This window comes from Hippopotamus amphibius, chromosome 4, assembly GCF_030028045.1.
Source record: "Hippopotamus amphibius kiboko isolate mHipAmp2 chromosome 4, mHipAmp2.hap2, whole genome shotgun sequence".
NCBI lineage: Eukaryota > Metazoa > Chordata > Mammalia > Artiodactyla > Hippopotamidae > Hippopotamus > Hippopotamus amphibius.
In genome coordinates this window covers 183,315,899-183,333,404 of record NC_080189.1, presented here as the reverse complement: position 1 = coordinate 183,333,404, position 17,506 = coordinate 183,315,899, and the positions used below count along the sequence as shown (strand labels likewise).

At 50.1% G+C, this 17,506-nt stretch overlaps 1 protein-coding gene across 4 annotated transcripts in view; it reads right to left on the bottom strand.

Moving 5' to 3' along the window:
• Nucleotides 1–17,506, bottom strand: part of WDR25 (WD repeat domain 25) — a 142,289-nt gene that overhangs the window by 32,217 nt on the left and 92,566 nt on the right. For all 4 annotated transcript variants that reach the window (XM_057731836.1, XM_057731837.1, XM_057731838.1 and 1 more), the window contains one exon: nucleotides 15,768–15,898. In XM_057731836.1, coding sequence (XP_057587819.1) covers nucleotides 15,768–15,898 — 131 coding nt within the window. The remainder of the gene's footprint in view (nucleotides 1–15,767; nucleotides 15,899–17,506) is intronic.

The following is a 17,506-nucleotide window of genomic DNA, read 5'->3' as shown; positions in this document are numbered from 1 at the left end:
CAGCTCGTGCCTGCCAATTATCACAAGCTCGCGGAGAGCACGACCCCGTGCTGATCATCTCAGAACCCCAAGACGGCAGGGAGCGTTAACTGGACACCTGCTGTGTGCCACACATCTTGTTAGGGGCTTCCCATGTGACCTCCCTGACTCCTCACGACCACCTTGGGGGGTGGGGCTTACCAGCCCCGCTTTGCAGACGAGGACACCCAGGCTCAGGGACGTGGAGGGCCTGGCTGGGTGGAGGCAGAGCCGCGTGACCCCCGACCTGTGGCTGACACCGGCGCCCGGCCCCCCCTGCACCCCGCCAGACTGCCCAGCCAGAGGCAGAGAATAGCTGCTCAATGAGTGCCTGCTCACTCTGAGACAGATCCGAACACACCCACAGAGAAGTCGTCACATTGGAGACTGTGAAATTTTAAATTACGGCTACAGAACACGAGGGAAAGCAAGAAAAGCAGAAATAGACAATTACACATGTATCCACGGTCTGATCCTCTCAAGTGAAAAATTGGTTTTCCTCACTTGACAATGGAGGCATGAATTAAAACCGGGTTCTAACAATGCAGCCGCCCCCAAAGGCAGCCCAGCTCGGCAGCGTCTGGGCCCCTGCGCAGTGCACGGCGTGCACGAATCTCTTCCAGGCATCTCAGACCCTCAAGAAGCAATGGCGGCAACGCACAGAGGCCCAGGCCTACTCTGGACAAGACAGATGGAGAGCGTGGGGCCGTCCCGCCTGGGCCTGAGGGAAGGAAACCAGAACACACGGGACTCTGCACCCTGAGACCTAGTCCATGGCCAAGACAGGGGCCCTGAAGGAAGCAGGCCCCCTGGCCCGGCTGCGCTGGCCCCCCACTTCCTTCTGCCTCCGGTCGGGGCCCCTCTCGCCACACCCTCCACGCTCCAGCCCACCCCTCTGAACCAGCTCTTCCCAGACGGCAGTGAGAGTGTACACGCCTCGCCTGCGCTCAAAACAAGCAAGTAACCCACCAGCCCTGTCCTTAGGCTGGACTGGTCATCCCTCCTGGAAGGAAGTGGCCAGTGGAATCCAGGACCTAAAACTAAGCCTACCCTGCGATCAAGCCTGCATCTGGGAATTTACATACAGAGATGTTTGTCTCACTGTTGTAGTAAGGGAAACTGGGAATATGATAAATACCCAGCAATAGAGGACCCGTTAAATACATTACAGTATGTTTGGTAACTATTAAAAATTACATCATCCAAAAACTTTTTCACACTACAGAAACACTAATGATATATTAAGTTGGGGGAAAATACTTAAAAATGTAAATATATGCATTAAAAACTGGAAAGAAGGCCCCCAACTGTCAATGGTGGTTCTGGCTGTGTTGAAACTGAACGGGTATCTTCCTCATTACAGTTTCCCATTCTCCAAGTTGGCCCACAAAGAGCACAGATTACTTCTGTAATCAAAGTGAAACGTCTAGAGAACAGCCTCCGTTTCTGCTCTCATGTCGCGGGCACGCCGCATCTCCAGGTCCCCGACACCCTCTCACACCTCCACCTCTGCATGCTGCTGGCGCCCTGAGCCCCAGCCCCACCCCCAGCAGCTGGCAGCCCTGGGCACAGCTCTCCTCCCAGGTCTCTGGCTGCTCCTTTGCGAGCTTCTCTTCCTCTATCTTCTTTGGAAAGTAATTTACCTACACTTTTATTCTTAAGAGTAAATCCCACTCGTGGCAGACAAGTAAAATAGTCTGGAAAGGTGTGAAGTCCCCCAGTCCTGTGAGGTGGTGGCTTAGGGTGGGCTGGGCGCTCAGAGCCAAGGCTGGTGAGGGAGGCAGGGCTGGGCGGTGCGGAGCAGTCCTCACCAGGAAGGAAGGCCTGGACCTGCCCTCATGGGCAGTGCAGGGTCGGGAAGGGCCCTGAGCCCAAGGAGGACGTGTTTGGATTTGCATTTCCAAATGATGACACTGGCCGTGGTGTGGAAGACAGAAGGGGGTGGGCAGTGAGCAGCGTGGCATCCCCGGGGGAGAGGGTGAGGCGCACATCTGGTGAGGCTGGAGGGATGGAGGGGGCGTGGATGTAGCAGACGGAAGGGGAAGGAACAGAGCCATGGCTGGCCCCCCGGCCCCCTGGTTCATATCAAGCAAAGACCGTCCTTCAGGTGGAGATCACCCCACAGTAGGGGCGTGGCTTGACCAGCGGGGCACAGGCTGGATTCCAGCCCCCAGCCAGCCCTCCCGGGTGCCTGCGTGCAGGGACGATCTGCACAGCCTCACGTGTCAACCCCAGAGGAGGGAAGCAGAGGGTACGGCGGTGGTGATGGGGGGCGGGGGGGCCATCCTAAAGCTGCCACCGAGGTTTCCCACGTGGTCCAGCAACTCGGTGGATGACAGCAGGCTTGAGGAGTTTCCTGTAGCTTCTTTTGAATCTTGCAAACTAGGAAGATGTCCTACACGTGGCAGGTGCTCAGGTGCTTGGCAAATGTTCAGTGAATAAATGAATGAGGCAAGCCAGATAACCAGACCTTTTTTTTTCAATTCTTTAAGTGAAAGGCTATAATTAAAAACTGGGAAATCCGCTTGATATAAAAAGGGCGTGCAGGGGGCGAGGAGAGATGTCCACCCTTCATCTCCTCTCTGACTCCAGCACGATGACTGGGCCACTCGGCACAGCCTAATTACAGGATGCACCGTGCGATTTCCTCTCACGCAGCCCATCACACTTCTCAGTGTGCACGCTAGATCTGCGAACAGGCACCAGGCAGCCTTCCCTCAGGGTAGGCAGAAAAGGCTGTGGCCACCAGGAGAGTCTGCCCGCTGGTGGGGTACACAGAACATCCGTGTGCTGAAAACAGCACAGCTGTCAACACCGCCCTACACGTGAGGGAGCTATCGGCTGGGGCACAAATGTGAACTGTACAAACTTTCCTAAAGTCACAGAATCTTTGCAGAGTTAAGCCACAGGTTCACAGAGGGCGCTACAATCATTTATTCGAGAAATGCGGATTGAGCCGCTGACTCCATGCCAGCAACACAGAGTCTGGGGACATGATGCCAGGTTGGACGAGACTGCTGACTGTCGTGTCCCCCAGCCCTCACGTGGCTCACCTTCCAGTGGGGGGTGACACCTGCCAAGCAGCCACAACCCAGACTGAGGTGGGGGGGGGGCACCCAACCCAGTGGGCTTGAGGAAAAGCCCCCAGAGAGGAGACAGCAGTGGAGACCTGCAGGACAGGTGGCATCCAGCCAACCGAAGAGGGGAAATTCAAGGCCAGGGAAAAAAAAGGCTCAGAGTCCACCTGGGCCCATGTGGGATCCAGTTAGCCCACCAGAGCCTCTCTCTGCACGGATTACAACTAAAATTTTGGACAAAATGCAAAAAGCATCTCCCGAGGCTAACGGGCGAAACCTGGAGAAATGAACAGCACAAAGGTAGGCTGCTATTTTCTTTTCTTGTTCTTTTTTTTTTTTTTTCCCTTATGTGCTCTAATAGCTTTGACTTGCGAGCAGGCCCCCAGTGGAGCTGTGGTGGCAGCTTCAAGATATGTACATGAAAAAGGACGGAACTGAAAAGAGAAATACACAAGTCCACAATTATAGTTGGCTATTTCAACACTCCTCTCTCTATAATTGAAAGAACAAGCAAACAAAAAATCAGCAAGGATCTAGAAGAACTAACCAAACAATACCATCATCTAACTTGACCAAACCGTCATTTATAGAACACTCCACCCAACAGCAACAAAATACGTTTTCTTGCCAAGAGCGCATGGAACATTCGGCAAAACAGACCATATTCCAGGCCATAAAAGTATTTAAATCACACAAAGTACATTTTCTGAGCATAAGAGAATTAATAACAGAAAGATATCAGGAAAATCCCTACAAATTTAGAAGCTGAGCAATAAGTTCTAAGTATCCCACAGGTCAAAGAGGAAGTAAAAATAAAATTAGAGAATTTTAATTGAATGAAAATTTAAATACTGCATATCAAGATTTGTGGAATGCACTCTTAGAGGGAGACATACAGCATTAAAATGCTGATATTAAAAAGGATTTCGAATCAATGGTCTAAATTACTGCCTTAAAAAATCAGAAAAAGAAGAGCAAATTAAACCCAAAGCAATACAGCAGAAACTAACACAACACTGTAAAGCAGTTATACTCCAATAAAGATGTATTAGGAAAAAAAAAAACCCCAAAGCAAGTAGAAGAAAATAAATCTCTAGCCACACTGACTAAGGGAAAAAAAAGAAGACATAAATATCAATATCAGGGAATGAAAAAGAACCTAAAGACATCAAAAAGGATAATAAAGGAATATTATGAACAAGTTTAAGTATATACATTTGATAACTTAGATGAAATGAACCAATTCTTTGAGAGACACAAACTACCAAAGCTCATCCATGAAGAAACATACAGTCTGCACAGTCCTATATCAAACCTTAAGGAGACCACAGTGAGGTACCGCTTCATACCAACTGGGATGCGGATAAGCAAAAAGACCAGTAACAAGTAGATGACATGGAAACATCGGACCGTCACACTCTGCTGGTGGGAATGCAAAACAATGCAACCACTTTAGAAGACAGTCTGGCAGTTTCTCAAAAGGTTACCCATAGAGCTAATATGACTCAGCAATTTCACTCCTAGGTGGAGCTCAAGAGAAGTCCACACAAGAACTTGTAAATGAATGTTTATAACAGTATTATTCATGAGAGCCTGAAGATGGAAACAACACAGATGCCAATCAACTGATGAAGAGAGAAACAAAATGTGGTCTCTCCACAGACTGGAATATTATTTGTCCACACCAAGGGATGAAGTACTGACACACACTACAACATGGATGAACCTTGAAAACATCATGCTAAGGGACATACTGTGTGATTCTGTTTATAGAAAATGGCCAGAACAGGCAAACCCATAGAGACAGAAGGCAGATCAGTGGTTGCCAGGGGCTGGGGGTAGGTAGGGATTTGAGGGCAGAGGAGCTAGGGTGACTGCAAAAGGGCATGGGGTTTCTTTTTGAGGAAATGAAACTGTTCTAAATTGTGATGATGGTTGCACAACTCTGTAAATATACTGAAAATGAATGAATTGTATACTTCAAATGAGTGCATTGTATGGTATGTGAATTACATCTCAACAAAGCTGCTACCAAAAAATTTTATAAGTATTTAAAGTATATTAAGACAAAAAAATAACTCGGGCATCAAACCTATGATTTTTTTGGATACTATTTGTTATGGTAAACTAAAATAAATTTTTAAGTAAAAAAAACTGAATCGATTTCATAAAAATATTAAATTTTTAAAAATCTCAGAAGAGGTGTTCAGTATATAACAGCTTATTTTAGTGGCAAAATGAATTACAAAGGATGTATACATGAGCATTATATAAATACGATATTCATATAATCATTTCGGGTCCAGAGTCTGCTTTATATATATATTTTTTTTTCTTTTTTTGATGTGGACCATTTTTAAAGTTTTTATTGAATTTGTTGCAATATAGCTTCTGTTTTATGTTTTGGTTTTTTGGCCGTGAGGCATTTGGGATCTTAGCTTCCCGACCAGGGATCAAACTTGCAGGCCCTGCATTGGAAGGCGAAGTCTTAACCACTGGACCACCAGGGAAGTCCCTGCTTTATACTTTCTGATACATCCTACTGCATCTTTAAGAGCCCAAGTGATCACATGGGGACGTGGCCTTCCTGAGTGCCACGCTCTTCCATTGCCACACACTGAGCTCCAGGTGGCAGCTCACATTTCAGGTTTTTAACTGGAGTTTGCTGGATGCCCCAAGAAAAGTGCCGCCGAATGAAGGTGAAGAGAAGGGATGGGCTGGGGGCAGGTCTCTGAGGTTCTGGATTCCAGGGACCCATTCCCCAGCTTTGCCCTTTGGACAATCCAGGAGACACACGGGGACTTCCCAGCCACTTGTACAGGCAGCCGGTAAGGCCAACAGATCCACCAAACATCAAAGAGATGTGTGTTCTCAGTCCTTCTTCCAGATCCTGAGCTCCTAGGGGGCCTAGGACAATGCCTGGTGCCTGGTGGGGGCTCAGTAAATGACATGTGTCCTCTTCCTGCCACAGGGAAGGGAGAATTTAGAATAAGACCTGGGTTCAGGTCTAAGCCCCACAGTGGCTGCCCACCCCTGCACTGAAAGCTGGACCTTCCAGGACTGGTTTCCTCGTCTACACATGGGGACAGAAGGGCTGCCCTCACAGAGGTGCTGGTGTTATGATTTCAGGCCTGAGGCCGCAGGGCCCACCACTGTCAAGTTCACAGCCAGGTCCCTGACACTGGACACCGAGCTGCAAGCAGCAGGATTGAGCAGGCATCTGAGCTCAAGGGCTGCCTGTGCAGGCTTCTCCAAGAAGAAAGCACACAGCTCTCACCGCCAAAGTTTTATTTACACCCAAGACCGACAATTCATTCGCCCTGTGCACGAGAGGACCTGCAAAGGAGTGGAAGTTCAACCAGCTGTGTGCTGGCTGCTGGAATCTGTCTGAACCTTGAGGGCCCTGCCAGGGGAATGGGGTGACAGCAGCGCCTGGTACACCTCCCAGGATTGCTGTGTTGCGGCAGATGGTACACAGGGAGGGCCCAGTACAGAGCCCGGCAGGTGGTGACCACCCAGACCATGCCACCTCGTGTCACTGGTGATAGTTTGCAGGGACCTGAGAGCACCCCACCACCACTTGACAGAGGGGGCAACAGGAGCCCAGAAAAGACAAGGACTCGCCCCCAGTTGCACAGAGCAGTGACCACGCTCCCCTCAGCACCAGGCTGTCTGCACCCTTTCCCCATCTTTGTCTCCCTTAGTCTCCTGCTCTCATCTGCATAAAAAGTTTGGTTGGAGGCAAAACTTAGCCAGAACTGCAGAAGTACAAAGAGTCCAAATAAAAAGGCTTTTTAATATAAAGCCGATGAAAGAGACAAATGGAGAGTAATCAAAACCTCATTAGGGCAAATAAGCAACCTGCCTACACCGCCACAAAAATGGATGGCGCCTGAGAACCAGGAGGCGAAGGCGCTGAGTCTTCCAGACGGCTGCCATGGTGGAAACGAACATTTCAGAACACCCTCGCCCACACCAGCAGAAACTCTGCAAAACGCCATTCAGGAGTCTCACTGATGCACCTAAACCCTGGCCCCAGGGCTGTGGTTTGCCTCTCCGGCTCTTCACTAGAATCACCTGGAGAGTTTTCACACCACTGGAGGCCGAGACCACCGGCAGACAGGGGTGGGCATCCTCTAAGGCTCCAGGTGCTCTGACCACCGCACCAGGTCAGCCAGTCCAGACCAGCAACCACGGGCTGTGTGACCAGCTCATGCATTCCCCCTCAGGCAGGATGCCCATGGCAGAAGGGCATGTTAATGCCGGCTCAGCTTCCGCGTCAACTGGGTGGGCTCGTCACTTGGGACTTTTTTAAATTGGTCTTGATTAAGGCTGTTAGCCCCATCCCGTCCACCCAGCACGTTGCTAGACACTAGAAATAGAGCAGGAAAGGAGCCAATTCCTGCCCTCGGGGAGTTTACATTCTGCAGGGAAACTGCAGCAGGGTGAGGGGCTGTGACAAGAGGCAGAGATGAGAATCCACGCGGGTGGCAGGCCTCCCCCACTGTCACCTGCATGACAGACACACACCTGCAGTGGGTCTGGGACAAAGCTCCGAAAGGAGGCAAGAAACTAACTCAAGACGGCCCTTTACAAACAAAAAGAAAGAAAGAAAAGATGTAGATCAGACATGGAATATTGATGATTCGGGTCAAATCAACACTAGAGCAAAAGCGAGGGGGCCTGTCGGAGCAGATCTTATCCTGAGAATTACCCGAGCAGGTGGGGGGTCGGTGTTTTGAAGGCCCAAGGGGGCCTGAGTGCACACGAGACTCTCCTTCTTGGGAGCGGAGTAGAGCTACAGGGTCGCACTCGGCCCCAGACTGTCCTGTGTCGGTCCTGCCCATGGAAGGGAAGAGAACTGGGGCAGAGGCCAGGCTCCCAGCTCCGGGAGCCACATGTCCCAGATTTTCCAGGGCTGCTCCAGTTTGCAGCGCTCGATCCTGCTCAGCTGAGAGGTAATTTGCTGAGGTTGGGGTTCCATAATTTAGTCTTGCAAAAAGGGTGATTCACTAAATATGCAATATGATTTTTAAGCCTCTGTAGGAGTTTTTCTACAACTATAATTCATGATACAAGGGAGAAATTTTATTGCCTATCCTAACTTTTGACTCAAACTACGTAGTCATCTTAAAGCCAACTTTAAAGTGACTACCTTGGAGCCTTTCCCACAGTGCTGGGGGGCCCTGCAGATCTGGAACTCTCCAGCTCCCAGTCCCTGCTGGGCACAGAGCCAGGGCCCTGCGAGGCTGGAAACTCCGTCATCTACCAGACACTGGGGAGCATGAGAGCTCGGACTTGGCCAAGAACAGCAGTGTTAGGACCCCTGCACCAGACCTCATCTGGCCAGGAGCTCCCAAGTGCTCGGCCTCTGTCTACACTTCCGGGATGACCAGCTGCAGCTGAACTGCAGCTAGCCTTTATTTCCCATTTGTTGGAGGGCCCACTCCCTCTGCAGAGATCCCAGGGAGGCCACTGCCCCCGAGCTGTGGGCAGGTGGGTGCTCCTGCAGGGCTCCATCATGATGGGAGGGGCGGCTGACCCCTGCAGCTCACTCCAGGTTACCCCCTGAGCACCTGCTCTGGTCCTGTGGGAGATGCCAGGGCGCAGACATGACTCAGCCCAGCCCCCCTCACAGGCAGTTGTAAATGAACACCTGTCAGGTGAAGGTGCTCACAGCCTAGTTATCACTGAGATAGGTCAGAGGTGGCGCAGGGCAATCGAGGACAAAGACCAAGGGTGCGCGCATGAGAGAAGCATGGGATCTCTATGTTCAAAGGCCTTTTGAGGGACTTTCCTGGTGGTGCAGTGGTTAAGAATCTGCCTGCCAATGCAGGGGACACAGGTTCGAGCCCTGCTCCAGGAAGATCCCACATGCCCCGGAGCAACTAAGTCCGTGCACCACAACTATTGAGCCTGTGCTCTAGAGCCCACGAGCCACAACTATTGAGCCCATGTGCCACAACTACTGAAGTCCATGTGCCTAGAGCCCGTGCTCCACAACAAGAGAAGCCACTGCAATGAGGAGTCCGTGTACCACAATGAAGAGCGGCCCCTGCTCATCACAACTAGAGAAAGCCCATGTGCAGCAACAAAGACCCAAAGCAGCCAATAAGTAAATTAATTAAAAAACAAACAAACAAACAAAACAGAAAACAAAGGCCTTTTGAGCCCTGGCTTCTCAAAGTGTGGTCCATGGGCCATCTGCCTCTGCATCTCCTGGGAGCAGGATCTCACCTGCAATAGATTGAATGTTTGTGTCCCAAAAAAATCTATATTTTGAAGCCGTAATCTCCAATGTGATGGTATCTGGAGTTTGGGCCTCTGTGAGGTAATCAGGTTTGGATAAAGTCATGAGGGTAGAGGTCCCATGATGGGAATGGTGGCCTGAAAAAGGGATGAAGAGACCAGGGCTCGCTTGCTCTCCATCATGTGAGGACACAGTAAGACGGCAGCTGTCTACAAGCCAGGAGGAGACTCCTCACTAGAACCCAACCACACTGGCACCCTGATCTCGGACTTCCAGCCTCCAGAACTATGAGAAAGAAATGTCTGTTGTTTAAGACCCCCAGGCTGCGGTATTTCGTTATAGCAGTTTAAGCTGACTAAGACATCACCCTGCTGAAACAGAGTCTGCATCCTAACAAGCGCCCCAGGTGCTCTCCTACGTAGAGGAGAGTTAAAAGGCCCTGCCTTAGGGATGACCTCGTCCTGCCCCTTTACTATGCCACTGGGGAAACCCGGACTGACAGAGGCTTTAGCCTAGAGATTTGCCTAGAATCAGCTGGCTAAGCGTGCAGGAGAGGGAGGATGGGAACCAGGTCTCCTGGAGCTCAGGCCAATAAGCACTGGCGGCCTGGAGGGGCTTGGACCCCCACAGTAACATGAAGGTCAGACCACAGAAATACTGGGTTCCAGACCATACCCACATTGGAACAGACCGTCAGGACACAGAAGAGTCAGAAAAGCCTGTCTTGGCAGCACAGAGCCAGCACAGAGGGCGTGTGCGGAACGTCCTGCTGGCCTGCTGGCCTGCTGGAAATGAAGTCGGGTCCTCTGCAGTGATGAGGGGTGTGCTGCAATCATCAAACCTGAGCAGGCAGATCGACCAAGAAAAGAAAGGGGCGCCAGGGACTTCCTAGGTGGCGCAGTGGGTAAGAATCTGTCTGCCAATGCAGGGGACATGGGTTCGATCCCTGCCCCAGGAAGATACCACATGCCGTGGAGCAACTAAGCCCATGTACCACAGCTACTGAGCCTGTGCTCTAGAGCCCGTGAGCCACAACTACTGAAGCCCATGCGCCTAGAGCCTGTGCTCCGCAACAAGAGAGGCCACCACAATGAGAAGCCCGTGCACCACAATGAAGAGTAGCCCCCACTCACTGCAACTAGAGAAAGCCCACATCAGCAACGAAGAACGAACACAGCCAATTTAATTAATTAATTAATTAATTAATTAAAAGAAAGAAAGAAAGAAAGGGGCACCAAACGGCTCATCTGCTGTAATGAATTGGGCTGGACCGGAGAAGTCCAGAATCCCAACATTTGCCACGTGGCTAAGCTTAAGGAATCATAAACGTCTATGACTGGAAAGGAGCTTTAAAGTTATCTGTTTCAGCTACTCCTCAGACCCGGCGAGAAGCTGTCTGGCCCTGCCATCCTGCTTCAACGGTGGACTCAGCTCCGTGGTCAGAAACCCATCCCTTACCTTCAAAATGCTGACTCACTTTAACCCAGCAATTTGAGTTCTGGGGTGCAAGCTGCAGGATATAACTGCAACTGTGGAAAACACAAGATGCACAAATGTGTCTGACAGTGGAATGGATAATAAGAGAGACTGGATGCTTTGTCTGGAGATTATAACAAGAGAGGGAAACGACCCCTATACCCCTGACTGAAGCACGGTTCTCCGGAAAAGACATTCTCTGGGCACATGGTTTGCATGGGTGCCCATAACAGGGTGAGGCACGAGGGCACCCACCTTGCCAGCCAGGGCAGGAGGAACCACCCCCACAAGCCAGGGCGTGACACACGTCACAGCCCCTGTGTCTGTCTTCACAGGGGTCGGCCAAATCGTAAGTAATTTTAGCTTTGCGGGCCATGTAGTCTCTGGGGCAGCTATTCAACTCTGTGGTGTGAGGGCAGCTGTAGCCAATACACAAATGGATGACCGGAACTGCATTCCGATAAAACTTTATTTATAAAAACAGGCAGGAAGTCAGATTTAGCCCCAAGCTGCAGCTAGCTGACCCCTGACCTCTATCTTCACATCTATTAACTTTAAACGGCAAACCGAACAAAATAAAAGGAAATGTCCTAAAATCCAACCTCGGGAAATGGTTTAATGAGCTAAACCATTTGAAATGGACTTGTTCGATCCGAATTTATCAAGTGCCCACTGTGTCGGACACGGCTCTGCGTACTGAGAAGAAGGCAAAAGCAAATCAGTCAGGCACACTGCATCAGCAAAGGCACTGAACATCTACAAGAATTCACTTGTCTGTGAGGAAAGCCCTTACAATGCTGTGTGAAAAGCAAAATACAGAACTGTATAAACATAAGACCAAACAATGTTTAAAAAACACACAGTGGAGGGACTTCCCTGGTGGCGCAGTGGTTAAGAATCTGCCTGCCAATGCAGGGGACACAGGTTCAATCCCTGCTCCAGGAAGATCCCACATGCCGAGGATCAACTAAGCCCGTGCACCACAACTACTGAGCCTGCGCTCTAGAGCCCACAAGCCACAACTACTGAGCCCATGTGCTGCAACTACTGAAGCCCATGTGCCTAGGGCCCATGCTCTGCAACAAGAGAAGCCACTGCAATGAGGAGCCCGTGCACCACAATGAAGAGAAAGCCCGTGTGGAGAAACGAAGACCCAATGCAACCAATAAGTAAGTAAGTAAGTAAATAAATAAATAAATAAATAACAAACACACAGTGGAAAAGAGCAATGAAATAAAAATATTTAAATGCCACTAATGTTAAATGTTACCTTTGGCTGGCTCAACTACCCCTTCTCTCTATCTCTGTTTTCTAATTTCTTCATATAATCACATATTACTTTTATAATAATAACAGTCCTTCCTGTTGTTTTTTAAAAGAGGAAACCCATCTTGATTTTAAGCCAAAGTATGTGTCCCTCCTGCAGTTTCCATGGCTGCCCCTGAAGGCAGTCAGAAAAGGCCACACTGCTCAGCCCTATGAGCGCCAGGGAGGGCTGGAGAGTTCAGCACCTGGGACAGAGCCTCAAAAGCACCCCGCGGGAGCCCAGCAGGAGGGCAGAGAGCCACCCCAGGTGGGCGCCCACCTGCCCCCACCTTTCCTCTCTGGCCCTCCTGCTGGGGCCAGACGAAGCACTTGGACCACACCTGTCAGAGGAAACATAACTGAAGCAGCAAAAAGAGTAGTCCTCTAAGTGTGGCTGATGCAAACAGAACCAGTCCTGTGATCCAGCAAGGGAGGACAGGCAGTCGATTGTTGGTAAAAAGGAAGTAAAAACAAATACTGCACAGATCCCTTTACCCACATTATTAGCTGGGGAGAGACTGGCAAACATGCCAATACCAGTCACAGCAACATCTGCTCCTAATTGCTTCTCCCCCAGTGTTCTCAGAGAGCGTCAGCTGGCGTCTGCCCTAAAAGAAAATCCGATATTTTTAACAAAGTCTTAAATCAGATGGCGTCCTTGATGAGTAATTTCTTACGTGTTTGGTCTTTGAGGCTAAAAACAGTAAGCGCACCTCTAAGGGACGTGGCCGTCAATAGGGGCTGGGTGATCAGGGGCCCCACTTCAGATGGCACAACTAAGAGCTTCCAACTCTAACAGCACTTTCCAACGTCTTCTTTCACTTATCATGTATTTCTATCCCAAGTATAGGTGTTCTGGTGCTTTTAAAGTCCGCGCATCCACTTCTTTGTGGGTAACTTTTCTCTCTTTTCCAAATATTCTTGTTGAAAAAAAACAGTCTCTTGTAAAAGAAAAATGTGTGTTTTTTTAAAAAAAGAGTACATCTCTCTATGCTCTAATTCTCCCACTTGTGAAGTACTTTAAGCAAGATACCTGTGGATAAAACATCCTGTTCTCTTAAGGAAACTGTCTCTGGTTTCAGGTTCTCCTCCAAACACCAGCAGCCCCTTCCCACAGCCTGGTGGGAAAGTGCCTTCCTGCAGTAGCTGGTCTGAAGCACCAACTTGCCTTTCGAATCTGGCACTGGAGGCCTCGTCCCGCCTCCTTCCACCCAGAACGGCCTCTGCTCAGTGCAGACCTGCTGGGGGCTGCACCTGCCCAGGATGGGGCAGGAGGTGGTCCTGGAGGGGGATGCTTTTAGGTGGAGGCTTTAGCACGGCAGATCCAGCAGGCTAGAGCCCTTTGGCGTGGGACCACTGACTCCCCTAAGTTCCAAATGGAGGAGGACACTCTCACGTTCCACACCCTCTTCTTTCAAGGTCAAGATCAATGCAGGTGTCACCATGAACTACCCTATAGCATTCGAGTGGCTGTGTGCCTCCTTCAGACCAGGGTGGTGCTTCTCAGAGCTTGAAAACAGCCATCCTGAAGTCAGTGAGCCCCCCAGAGGCAGGAGGCAGTCAGGCTCTTCCTCACTGCCCCTCCCTGAGCCGCTCCACAGCCCTGATCCTGGCCTCCCTGCTCACAAACCTTGCATGGCTCCCCACTGCTGATCCAAATCCAGACTTATGGCATTGAAAGCCTCTCTGGGGACGTCCCTGGTGGCGAAGTGGTTAAGAATCCACCTGCCAATGTAGGGGACATGGGTTCGATCCCTGGTCCGAGAAGATCCCACATGCTGTGGAGCAACTAAGCCCGTGCACCACAACTACTGAGCCCACGTGCCACAATTACTGAAGCCCAGCGCCTAGAGCCTGTGCTTCACAACAAGAGAAGCCCCTGCAATGAGCAGCCCACAGACCACAGTGAAGAGTAGCCCCTGCTCGCCACAGCTAGAGAAAGCCTGTGTGCAGCAACTAATACCCAACACAGCCAAAAATAAAACAAATAAAATCAATTAATTAAAAAAAATTTTAATTAAAAAAAAAAAAGCCTCTCTGCCGGGCTGTCCCACTGCCTGGGGCCCACGCCCAGCCAAGTCAAGCAGGTTGCTGGCCCTGGACGCGTCTTGTACCGCCCACATTCCTCATGACTGCCCTCTGCCCCCATCCACTCATTCAGCCAACTGAGATCTGCTGAGTGCCTGCTAAGTACCAGGCACTGTTCCAGGAGCTAGAAGTCCGCGGCAAACAAGACGGACAAAAATCCCTGCCCTGGAAGACCTTACATTCAAGGGGATGGAGACAAGGCAAACAGACACGGAAAAGCCATAGTGTGCCAGGCAATAATAAATGCCATGGAGAGAAATGAGGCAGCGCTGGGGGCACTCGTGAATGCCAGGGTGGCCGGCACGGTGCTCCAGGAAGGCTGCACTGCAGAGGTGGCATTTGAGCAGAACCCTATAGGAGAGAGCGAGCCTCTCCAGAGAAAACTGGGAGGAGAGCGTTCCAGGCAGAAAGAGCACAAGTGCAAAGGCCCTGAGGCAGGAATGGGCCGGTGTGTTCTAGGGAAGGGAGCGGGCTAGCAGGGCTGGGGCTGAGGAGAGCAGCTGAGGGGAGGTCACGAGGCCTCGTGGGCCACTGTAGGGACACAGCTTTCACTGTGAGTGAGAGCTGAGCCTGGAGGCTTCTGACCAGAAGAGTGACACAGCCAACTTCTGCTGTCACAGGCCACTCCAGCTACCGTGTTGAGAACAAGCTGAGGGGCGGAGGAGGGGAAGACGGATACCAGAGAGGAAACTACTGCCATTATCTGAGCAAGAGACAAGGGCGGCTGAAACCAGAGTTACGAATGGATTTGCTGATGGTTTGGGTGTGGGGATGATAGGAAGAGCAGAGAGGGATGATGCTGATGGTGTGGGCCTGAACAGCCAGAAGGATGGAGTTGCCACTTCTTTTTTTTTTTCTGCCGCACCGCACGGCATGCAGGATCTTGGTTCCCCGACATGGGATGGAACTTGCGCCCCCTGTATTGGCAGCGTGGCGTCTTAACCATTGGACCTCCAGGGAAGTCCTGGAGTTGCCATTTCTTAAGTTAGAGAAGCAACAGGAGCGGCAGGCTGTGGTGAAGGATGGGAGGGGACATCACTTCTCTATGGGACTGACGGTGACCAGCCTTTAACCCCAATGGGAACTGTCTCCTCCGAGAAGCCTTCCTTGCACTGAGCTGAGCTGAAAGCTCACCCCCTCTGAGCGCTGGTCCCTCCTCCCCACCCCCACTCACACACACACACACACACACACACACACACACACACACACAGCACTTCTCCAGACCACTTATTTGTATCCACATATTATTCCCTTGAGTAATCCGAGGCTGATTCATTTGATAACATCTGGAAGCATGTGCACACAGTAGGTATTCAGCAAATATTTTCAGTAATATGCTGTATAGAATTGCACCTATGATGCTTTAATAATCTAACAACTTAAGAATGTTCTTTCAAAATATCTAAAAGTTATGCTTCACACTGATTAAATATTAAGTGGTAATTATTCCATCTCAAGGGTCCTATATATAGACACTGACCCGCCCCCAATCATTCAGATTGTCAAGGCAAACTCTCCTGGAAAGGCCAAGTGAGGAAGGCGGGTGTTACCTTGCTGGTCCTTAGGTCCCAAGCTTTCATTTCAGAGCTGAAGCCGCCACATATAAAAACACTGTGGTCTCTCGGATGAAATTTCAAGGTAGTGATTCTAAAGTCACTTTGACCACTGAAGATCTGGGTTCCTACAACACAAAAAGAGAAGAGAGGGTTAGAAAATACTCAGATCACAAACTAAATCACTTAAAACTAAGATGTCATCTGGTTTGGAGCCAAGGGAAAGCGCAGCCCACCTGGGCCAAGGACTCCCTGGAAACGTTTCAGCAGTGGCATCTGCCTGCCCTCTCTGGCCACCCAGCCCTCAATCAGCTGGAAACCCCCACCCCTGCCCCCAGCAACAGACCAGAGGCAGGAATCTACCTTTTAGGTGCTATGCAAACATGATGCGCATCAACTCATTTAAAGCACAAACAATCCCCCTAAACCCAGTTCGCAGTTGAAAAAACCAAGGCTCAGGGAGATTGAGTAACGTTTCCAAAGCTACACAATTAATACTGTAGATTACTTACTGGGAGTCTAAAACTCAAAAGCAGGATGCTCCAAAGTGATTCTTCTTTAAGATCAGCATCTTACAATCGCACCCTTATGATAACCCATCAGTGGTTTCTATAGAGCGTGGCGGGTGGGGTGGCATCAGATTCTGGGCAACAAATGCAAGCGTGACATCACAGTGGCTCAGGTCACAGGTTGGAGGGGGTGGTGTGGACCACCTTTTCTATCTGCCATGAAGCTGCTGTCAAGCACTCCTGGACGCTGTGCAAACATCTGCGTGCACACGCGCACCTCTGCTGCGGAAACAGTCTTCTCATCACTGCGCTCTCTTAGGGGTAAGCCACAGAAATGCCAGAGATGGCAATCACTTAGAACAAGTCAGACTTGGCGCACGTGGGGAACAGATCTTTTGCGCCGAGCCCAGGTGTGTTGGCCTCCCAAGCCAGCGTGCCTTCCTCTACACGGCGCCACAGCCCAGGAGGGACAACCTTGACCGCCTTTGGCCTTCAGAAACCCTTCCCCTGGACTGAGGCAGTGGGCAGTTAGGGACATAAGAAGCTGGAAACCTAGGCGATGCCAAGATCTCAAGCATCATCTTCTCTTACGGGAACCCAGGAAGTGCACTTGGTCCTTCGATTCAGTAAGCACTTCCAGAAGGCTGCCCTGTTTTGCGTTCAGGACCACACTTAGTTAAGTGCTCCACCAGCTCACCAGGTAAGGAAATGAAAGTAATCAATTGGTGCTCTTGAGAGTTACAGCAGAAGCCTTGATAAATCCAATTTGCCTAGATCCTTGGTCTCCAAACTTGTCTGACAGCACATCCCAGCCATGAGAAATCCTTACACACATACCGCCAACATATGTATACTTATTTATAAGTTACATAGTGTGCCACTGTACCAATATATTATGAACATGAAAACAACTGCCAAGAAAAACATTCTGAAGGATGAGAAAAGGATAAAATAACCAATATTTTAAGATATATTTTAATACGCCATTTACTGAGTATCAACAAACCTCTTGGAAATTATTAAACGAAATGAGTTACAATGTTTTTAATAAGAGCAAGAGGACTGAATATACTTCCATTTTTTCAATGCAGGGACCTTTCTGTGACTCAGTGACGTGACAGTAGCTTCAGTTTACACACAGAAGTCTGTCAGAGCCCCAAAGCCTCCTTCCAGAGATGCAAGGACCCAGAATGGAAGACGTTTACTGCTGGCAACAGGGGAGACATT